Genomic DNA, 9852 nt, shown 5'->3' on the forward strand with positions numbered 1-9852 from the left:
CATGAGGATGTTCAACGTTTTAAGATTGCCAAAGTCAAGCTTAAAGGCTATGGTGATAGTTGGCTACAAGGAGAGCAAAGGGGACGTGCCCTTAGGGGGAAAGCTCCTATCTCTACTTGGGGCAAACTCAAGAAACGGATGAAAGACCGTTTCATCCCACACAATTACAAGCAAAGTCAATATGTGAAGTGGAGTACCTTGCAACAAAATGGGGACTCTGTGGAGGATTACATAAAAGAGTTTGATAGACTTGCTATTGTGTGTGAAGTAACCGAAAATGAAGAGCTCAAGATGGGGCGTTTCGTATCTGGTTTGGACCAAGAATTACAAGACAAACTTGAAGGTTATACTAACCTCACGTTTGTTGAAGCTTGCAAATTGGTGATTAAGTTCGATGCTAAGAGGAAAAAGAAGAAGCCTACTACCATCCCTCAATTGGCACGAAAACCTTCTTTCCCTACAAAGGAAGGGTCTTCCTTCAACAGACCGAGTAATCCACCAAAGAAGGACACCAAGGACGTGAAGCTAGGTGACATTGTGTGTTACAAATGTGGAGGACGAGGTCATTACAAGAAGGATTGTCCTAATACTAGGGCGTTAACCATACAAGAGGTTAAGCTCATGGCCACTCAAAACATCAACTGGGATGAGTTTGAGGAGGAGGAAGAAGAAGTTGAAGATGATTGTGATGATTGCATGGCCGAGCCAGAGGGGAAGACTAGCCTCGTGATTAGGAGGGCCTTGCAAGCACGTGTGGAAGAGCATGCTGCCCCCCAACGCCAACACATTTTCATCACCCGTTGTAGAATTGGTGACGAGGTATGTGATTTGATTATTGATGGAGGGAGTGAGGCTAATACCGTGTCTAAGACCTTAGTATCTAAACTTGGTCTAACTACTACTAATCATCCACAACCTTACAAGTTGAGTTGGTTAGATTCAAATGCTAGCACCGGGGTTAGGAAGCAATGCATGGTTTCTTTTTGTGTTGGTTCATATTGTGATTCTATATTATGTGATGTTGTGTCTATGGATGCTTGTCATATTCTACTTGGTAGGCCTTGGCAAACGGATAAAAAATCTATACATGATGGGTATCACAATACGTATACCATAGTCCATGAAGGGAGGAAGAAAAAACTACACCCTTTACCACCCCCACGGTTTTCACCATCACAAACCCCACAAAAAGAAGTATCCTTGTTGTCTCTTAAAGAGTTTGAGAGGGAGTTGGAAGGTGAGGGAGAGTTGTTCATGCTGTACTCCAAGGAAACCCACGAAAAATTTGTTGCTCATAATCCTAGGTTAGCCCAATTGATTAAGGATTTTGAGGACGTTTTTCCGGATGAATTACCTAAAGGACTACCACCCATACGAGGAATTGAGCATCAAATTGATCTCATTCCCGGAGCACCCTTGCCAAATAAACCAGCCTATAGATGTAACCCTTTAGAAACTAAGGAGTTACAACGACAAATTGAAGAGCTAATGGGTATGGGTTATGTGCGTGAGTCCATGAGTCCATGTGCCGTTCCTGCTTTGTTGGTCCCTAAGAAAGATGGTACTTGGAGAATGTGTATTGATAGTAGAGCCGTTAATAACATTACCATCAAGTACAGGTTTCCAATTCCAAGGCTTGATGACATGCTTGATGAGCTGAGTGGTTCCAAGGTCTTCTCAAAAGTAGACTTGAGAAGTGGGTATCATCAAATTCGCATGAGAGAAGGGGATGAATGGAAGACTGCGTTCAAGACAAAGCATGGGTTGTATGAGTGGCTCGTCATGCCATTTGGCCTTACAAATGCCCCTAGCACGTTCATGAGATTAATGAATGAAGTGCTAAGGCCATTTCTTGGCAAGTTTGTGGTAGTATACTTGGATGACATTCTCATTTATTCACGTGATGAAGAAGCTCATTTTGATCATCTTTTTCAAGTATTTTCTGTTTTAAGACAAGAAAAATTGTATGGGAAACTAGAAAAATGTGATTTTTTATTGTATGAAGTCATGTTTCTTGGCTATATAGTTTCAGGTGATGGCGTGAAGGTAGACCCTAGCAAAATTGAAGCAATTCAATCATGGCCTAGTCCAAAAACACTCACGGAGGTCCGTTCTTTCCATGGCCTAGCTTCTTTCTATAGAAGATTTATCAAGAATTTTAGCACACTCATGGCTCCTATAACTGAGTGTACTAAGAAGGGGACGTTTGAATGGACTACACAAGCTCAAAAGGCCTTTGAAGAAGTCAAGGAGAAAATGTGCAACACTCCTATTCTCGCACTTCCTGATTTTTCCAAGCCATTTGAAGTTGAGTGTGACGCAAGTGGAAAAGGTATTGGTGCCGTGTTGATTCAAGGTGGGCGTCCTATTGCCTACTTTAGTGAGAAGATGAGTCAAGGCAAGTTGAATTACTCCACCTATGACAAAGAGTTCTATGCTATGGTAAGAGCTCTAGAACATTGGTCACATTATTTGAGACCACAACCTTTCATTTTGCATTCCGATCATGAATCATTGAGGTTCATACATGGTCAAAAGAAGCTGAACGCAAGACACGCAAAGTGGGTCGAATTTTTACAAACATTTAACTTTTCCTCTAAATACAAGAGTGGGAAAGCTAATGTGGTTGCGGATGCCTTGTCTAGAAGACATAATTTGCTTGGAATGGTTGAAGCAAAGGTACTTGGGTTCGATTTGATCAAGGAGTATTATCAAGAAGATGATGAACTCAAGGGGATAATTGAAAAATGTGTCCATGGAGTCTATGATCTGTTTTCCTTACATAATGGTTTTCTTTTTAAAGGAAATAGATTATGTATTCCAAAATGTCCCATTAGAAGTTTGTTGATACATGAAGCTCATGGGGGAGGACTAGCTGGTCACGTTGGTATTCACAAGACAATGGAGCTTCTCCAAGCTCACTTTTATTGGCCGAAAATGTTAGCCACGGTTCATCGTGTGGTGAGTCGTTGTTCTACTTGTCAAAGAGCAAAAATGGTGTTTCACAAAGGTCTCTACAAGCCCTTGCCAATTCCCGAAAGACCTTGGGAAGATGTTAGTATGGATTTTATTGTAGCTTTGCCTAGAACTCAAAGAGGCAAGGATTCAATAATGGTGGTGGTTGATCGGTTCTCAAAAATGGCTCACTTCATTCCTTGCCATAAAACTGAAGATGCAATGAAAGTGGCTAAGTTATATTTTGAAGAGGTGGTTCGTTTTCATGGGGTGCCACGCACCATTGTGTCGGATCGTGATACTAAGTTCCTAAGTCATTTTTGGAAGTCTATGTGGCGTTTGATGGGAACTAAGTTGCTGTTTTCTACCTCACATCATCCACAAACTGATGGTCAAACGGAGGTGGTGAATAGAATACTTGGTTCGTTGCTTAGGGCTTTGGTGAGCAAAAGTACCAAAGATTGGGATAATAAGCTTGCTCATGCCGAGTTTGCTTATAATAGGACACCTAGTGCTACTACAAAGTATTCTCCTTTTGAAGTAGTCTATGGCGTCAATCCTTATGTTCCCATTGATCTTATTTCTTTGCCAAAAGACAAGTTCGTTCATGGTGGGGCAAAGGAGCAAGCCGAGTTCATGCTTAAAGTCCATAAAGAAGTTCGAAGAAACATTGAAAAGGCAAATGAAATCTACAAGAAACAAGCCAACAAACGAGTGCGAAATGTGAAGTCTTTTGAAGTTGGGGACTTGGTGTGGATTTACATGAGGAAAGAACGTTTTCCTAGCAAAAGGAAGAACAAGCTTATGCCAAGAGCCGAGGGTCCGTTTGAGGTCATGGAAAAGATCAATGACAACGCATACAAAGTTGATTTGGGAGGCCAATATGGTGTCTCAAGTACATTCAACATTGGTGATCTTGCTCCTTACTTTGATGATGACGAATTGAGGGCAATTCCTTTTGAAGAAGGGGAGGATGACCAAGATGGTCAAGGGTCACTCATCCATGGTCAAGATAAGGAAGTCCAAAACGGTGCTAGTGAGCAAGGTACTGAGGGAATCTTTTTGTCCAAATCATTCTTCAATCCAATGCACGGTTTTAGTCCAAGGAGTTTAACAAATGGTTACACTTCTCTTAGTGTAACTAATCTTGTTGAAGGCGTCTAGTTAATATGTCGTTTTTCCAAGCTTGAAGCCACGCATGATTGATGCATTTGAGAGTTACATTGGTGACCAATATGGTCAAAGTTCTAATGATTGTGATGCTCCAAGTAGTCAAGGTGAGGTCCAAGTTCAAAGCAATGCAAAGGAGTTGTTTCTATCCAAAACATTCCTTACTCTTTTGCACGGTTTTGGTCCGAATCATTTTACAAGTGGTTACACTTCACTTAGTGTAATTAACCTTGTAGAAAGTATCTAGCAAGTGACGGTTTTCCAAGCTCCAAGTGCAACGGTTACAAGCTGATTATGAAGGCGTGATTCAAGGCTTGTGTTGGGCGTGAATTTAGGCATTGGTTGGCTGATTATTCTATCTCTTTACTTGGGGGTTATTTGTACTTAATTAGAGAGTTGTTGCTGGAATAAAGGAGCTTGAATCAAGGGTTTAAATGGGAGGTTACAAGCGTGACTCAAGGGGGCTGTTTGCACGTTTCTTGGACGTTGAAGATGCTCTTTGAAGACTTCATGTTTGCTGAACGTTTCCTCTTTGATTTAAGCATAGTTTTTAAGCTTAATTGAGTAGTTTTATTTTGTTGTTATGAGGGATTAATTGGACGGTTATATGAGCCTTTTAATCACCTTATAGTTAGTATCTTATTTTGTCTTTTAAATTAGGCAAGTGATGGATGATCATTAAAACTTGTAAAGAGGAATCCCATGTTCCTTTATGTAACTTATACACTACTATAAATAGTGTGCTATGCATGAATGAAAAGTATCCAGAAATTTGCTTAAACACTTGTGTTTTGATTGATTAAACGTGACTTAGTAACTAGTCATTTTTAAGGTCCAAGTTTGTTAACTCAAATTTGAAGAGTGCTAGTTTTGGTAGAGTGTTCCCAAACCTAGGAGCTTGCGTAGTGAACGAGTGGGTTGAGTGTTCCCTATTCCTAACTACACCAAGCAAAGGGTGAGTGTTCCCCTTTGTTATATCCGAAACTAGGGTGAGTGTTCCCCTATTTTCACCTTCATTGTTCACGATTTCACTAAGACCCCTTAACACATACTTTTGTAACAAGGTTCTCATCTTGTTTACACATCATTTGGCGCGTCAGGTAGGGGGTGTTTTTTCTAAACATTTCCTAAGGGGTCGAATACCTACATACCATGGGAGAAAACCCGGACTTAAGGACAGCGTTGGAAGCTCTTAATCGATCCATTGCTAGTCAAGAAAGGTTGGCCGAAACCAATGCCAATCTACAAGGGAACCTTGCTGCCTTGATGGCAAGGCTCATGAACGAGCAAGATAGGAGAGATCAAAATGAGGACCCTCCACCTAGGAGGGAGGATAGAAGCCTCAAAGTGGACGTTCCTTCTTTTGATGGGACACTTGATCCAGAGAAGTACTTGGAATGGGAGAAATCCTTGGAGAGGTACTTTGAATATAAGGACATTCATGAGGATGTTCAACGTTTTAAGATTGCCAAAGTCAAGCTTAAAGGCTATGGTGATAGTTGGCTACAAGGAGAGCAAAGGGGACGTGCCCTTAGGGGGAAAGCTCCTATCTCTACTTGGGGCAAACTCAAGAAACGGATGAAAGACCGTTTCATCCCACACAATTACAAGCAGAGTCAATATGTGAAGTGGAGTACCTTGCAACAAAATGGGGACTCTGTGGAGGATTACATAAAAGAGTTTGATAGACTTGCTATTGTGTGTGAAGTAACCGAAAATGAAGAGCTCAAGATGGGGCGTTTCGTATCTGGTTTGGACCAAGAATTACAAGACAAACTTGAAGGTTATACTAACCTCACGTTTGTTGAAGCTTGCAAATTGGTGATTAAGTTCGATGCTAAGAGGAAAAAGAAGAAGCCTACTACCATCCCTCAATTGGCACGAAAACCTTCTTTCCCTACAAAGGAAGGTTCTTCCTTCAACAAACCAAGTAATCCACCAAAGAAGGACACCAAGGACGTGAAGCTAGGTGACATTGTGTGTTACAAATGTGGAGGACGAGGTCATTACAAGAAGGATTGTCCTAATACTAGGGCGTTAACCATGCAAGAGGTTAAGCTCATGGCCACTCAAAACATCAACTGGGATGAGTTTGAGGAGGAGGAAGAAGAAGTTGAAGAAGATTGTGATGATTGCATGGCCGAGCCAGAGGGGAAGACTAGCCTCGTGATTAGGAGGGCCTTGCAAGCACGTGTGGAAGAGCATGCTGCCCCCCAACGCCAACACATTTTCATCACCCGTTGTAAAATTGGTGACGAGGTATGTGACTTGATTATTGATGGAGGGAGTGAGGCTAATACCGTGTCTAAGACCTTAGTATCTAAACTTGGTCTAACTACTACTAATCATCCACAACCTTACAAGTTGAGTTGGCTAGATTCAAATGCTAGCACCGGGGTTAGGAAGCAATGCATGGTTTCTTTTTGTGTTGGTTCATATTGTGATTCTATATTATGTGATGTTGTGTCTATGGATGCTTGTCATATTCTACTTGGTAGGCCTTGGCAAACGGATAAAAAATCTATACATGATGGGTATCACAATACGTATACCATAGTCCATGAAGGGAGGAAGAAAAAACTACACCCTTTACCACCCCCACGGTTTTCACCATCACAAACCCCACAAAAAGAAGTATCCTTGTTGTCTCTTAAAGAGTTTGAGAGGGAGTTGGAAGGTGAGGGAGAGTTGTTCATGCTGTACTCCAAGGAAACCCACGAAAAATTTGTTGCTCATAATCCTAGGTTAGCCCAATTGATTAAGGATTTTGAGGACGTTTTTCCGGATGAACTACCTAAAGGACTACCACCCATACGAGGAATTGAGCATCAAATTGATCTCATTCCCGGAGCACCCTTGCCAAATAAACCAGCCTATAGATGTAACCCTTTAGAAACTAAGGAGTTACAACGACAAATTGAAGAGCTAATGGGTATGGGTTATGTGCGTGAGTCCATGAGTCCATGTGCCGTTCCTGCTTTGTTGGTCCCTAAGAAAGATGGTACTTGGAGAATGTGTATTGATAGTAGAGCCGTTAATAACATTACCATCAAGTACAGGTTTCCAATTCCAAGGCTTGATGACATGCTTGATGAGCTGAGTGGTTCCAAGGTCTTCTCAAAAGTAGACTTGAGAAGTGGGTATCATCAAATTCGCATGAGAGAAGGGGATGAATGGAAGACTGCGTTCAAGACAAAGCATGGGTTGTATGAGTGGCTCGTCATGCCATTTGGCCTTACAAATGCCCCTAGCACGTTCATGAGATTAATGAATGAAGTGCTAAGGCCATTTCTTGGCAAGTTCGTGGTAGTATACTTGGATGACATTCTCATTTATTCACGTGATGAAGAAGCTCATTTTGAGCATCTTTTTCAAGTATTTTCTGTTTTGAGACAAGAAAAATTGTATGGGAAACTAGAAAAATGTGATTTTTTATTGTATGAAGTCATGTTTCTTGGCTATATAGTTTCAGGTGATGGCGTGAAGGTAGACCCTAGCAAAATTGAAGCAATTCAATCATGGCCTAGTCCGAAGACACTCACGGAAGTTCGTTCATTTCATGGACTTGCTTCTTTCTATAGAAGATTTATCAAGAACTTTAGCACACTCATGGCTCCTATAACTGAGTGTACTAAGAAGGGGACGTTTGAATGGACTACACAAGCTCAAAAGGCCTTTGAAGAAGTCAAGGAAAAAATGTGCAACACTCCTATTCTTGCACTCCCTGATTTTTCCAAGCCATTTGAAGTTGAGTGTGACGCAAGTGGAAAAGGTATTGGTGCCGTATTGATTCAAGGTGGGCGTCCAATTGCTTATTTCAGTGAGAAGATGAGTCAAGGCAAGTTGAATTACTCCACCTATGACAAAGAGTTCTATGCTATGGTGAGAGCTCTAGAACATTGGTCACATTATTTGAGGCCACAACCTTTCATTTTGCATTCCGATCATGAATCATTGAGGTTCATACATGGTCAAAAGAAGCTGAACGCAAGACATGCAAAGTGGGTCGAATTTTTGCAAACATTTAACTTTTCCTCTAAATACAAGAGTGGGAAAGCTAATGTGGTTGCGGATGCCTTGTCTAGAAGACATAATTTGCTTGGAATGGTTGAAGCAAAGGTACTTGGGTTCGATTTGATCAAGGAGTATTATCAAGAAGATGATGAACTCAAGGGGATAATTGAAAAATGTGTCCATGGAGTCTATGATCTGTTTTCCTTACATAATGGTTTTCTTTTTAAAGGAAATAGATTATGTATTCCAAAAAGTCCCATTAGAAGTTTGTTGATACATGAAGCTCATGGGGGAGGACTAGCTGGTCACGTTGGTATTCACAAGACAATGGAGCTTCTCCAAGCTCACTTTTATTGGCCGAAAATGTTAGCCACGGTTCATCATGTGGTGAGTCGTTGTTCTACTTGTCAAAGAGCAAAAATGGTGTTTCACAAAGGTCTCTACAAGCCCTTGCCAATTCCCGAAAGACCTTGGGAAGATGTTAGTATGGATTTTATTGTAGCTTTGCCTAGAACTCAAAGAGGCAAGGATTCAATAATGGTGGTGGTTGATCGGTTCTCAAAAATGGCTCACTTCATTCCTTGCCATAAAACTGAAGATGCAATGAAAGTGGCTAAGTTATATTTTGAAGAGGTGGTTCGTTTTCATGGGGTGCCACGCACCATTGTGTCGGATCGTGATACTAAGTTCCTAAGTCATTTTTGGAAGTCTATGTGGCGTTTGATGGGAACTAAGTTACTGTTTTCTACCTCACATCATCCACAAACTGATGGTCAAACGGAGGTGGTGAATAGAATACTTGGTTCGTTGCTTAGGGCTTTGGTGAGCAGAAGTACTAAGGATTGGGATGTCAAGCTAGCTCATGCCGAGTTTGCTTACAATCGGACTCCTAGTTCTACTACCAAGTACTCTCCTTTTGAAGTAGTCTATGGTGTCAATCCGTATGTTCCTATTGATCTCATAGCTTTGCCACAAGACAAGTTCGTTCATGGTGGAGCTAAGGAACAAGCCGAGTTCATGTTGAAGGTCCACAAGGAAGTTAGGAAGAACATTGAGAAAGCAAATGAAGTCTACAAGAAACAAGCCAACAAGAGGGTGAAAAACGTGAAGCAATTTGAAGTTGGTGACTTAGTGTGGATTTACATGAGGAAAGAGAGGTTTCCTAGCAAAAGGAAGAACAAGCTTATGCCAAGAGCCGAAGGTCCATTTGAAATCGTGGAAAAGATCAATGACAATGCATACAAGGTTGATTTGGGGGGCCAATTTGGTGTCTCAAGCACATTCAACGTTGGGGACCTTGCTCCATACTTTGATGATGACGAATTGAGGGCAATTCCTTTTGAAGAAGGGGAGGATGACCAATATGGTCAAAGTTCTAATGATTGTGATGCTCCAAGTAGTCAAGGTGAGGTCCAAGTTCAAAGCAATGCAAAGGAGTTGTTTCTATCCAAAACATTCCTTACTCTTTTGCACGGTTTTGGTCCGAATCATTTTACAAGTGGTTACACTTCACTTAGTGTAATTAACCTTGTAGAAAGTATCTAGCAAGTGACGGTTTTCCAAGCTCCAAGTGCAACGGTTACAAGCTGATTATGAAGGCGTGATTCAAGGCTTGTGTTGGGCGTGAATTTAGGCATTGGTTGGCTGATTATTCTATCTCTTTACTTGGGGGTTATTTGTACTTAATTAGAGAGTTGTTGCTGGAATAAAGGA

General features: G+C 41.3%; 1 protein-coding gene across 1 annotated transcript; it reads left to right on the forward strand.

The window, feature by feature from the left end:
• Nucleotides 1-696: 696 nt before the first annotated feature.
• On the forward strand, nucleotides 697-9387 carry LOC110729300 (the record flags this gene model as incomplete). The annotated part of the gene is made up of 5 exons (XM_021909032.1): nucleotides 697-1671; nucleotides 6226-7671; nucleotides 7762-8174; nucleotides 8415-8448; nucleotides 9010-9387. Coding segments are annotated over exons 1-5 (3246 nt in total), but the record flags the coding sequence as incomplete, so codon positions are not given.
• Nucleotides 9388-9852: the final 465 nt, after the last annotated feature.

This window comes from Chenopodium quinoa, unplaced genomic scaffold, assembly GCF_001683475.1.
Source record: "Chenopodium quinoa cultivar QQ74 unplaced genomic scaffold, ASM168347v1, whole genome shotgun sequence".
In the NCBI taxonomy this organism is placed as follows: Eukaryota; Viridiplantae; Streptophyta; class Magnoliopsida; order Caryophyllales; family Amaranthaceae; genus Chenopodium; species Chenopodium quinoa.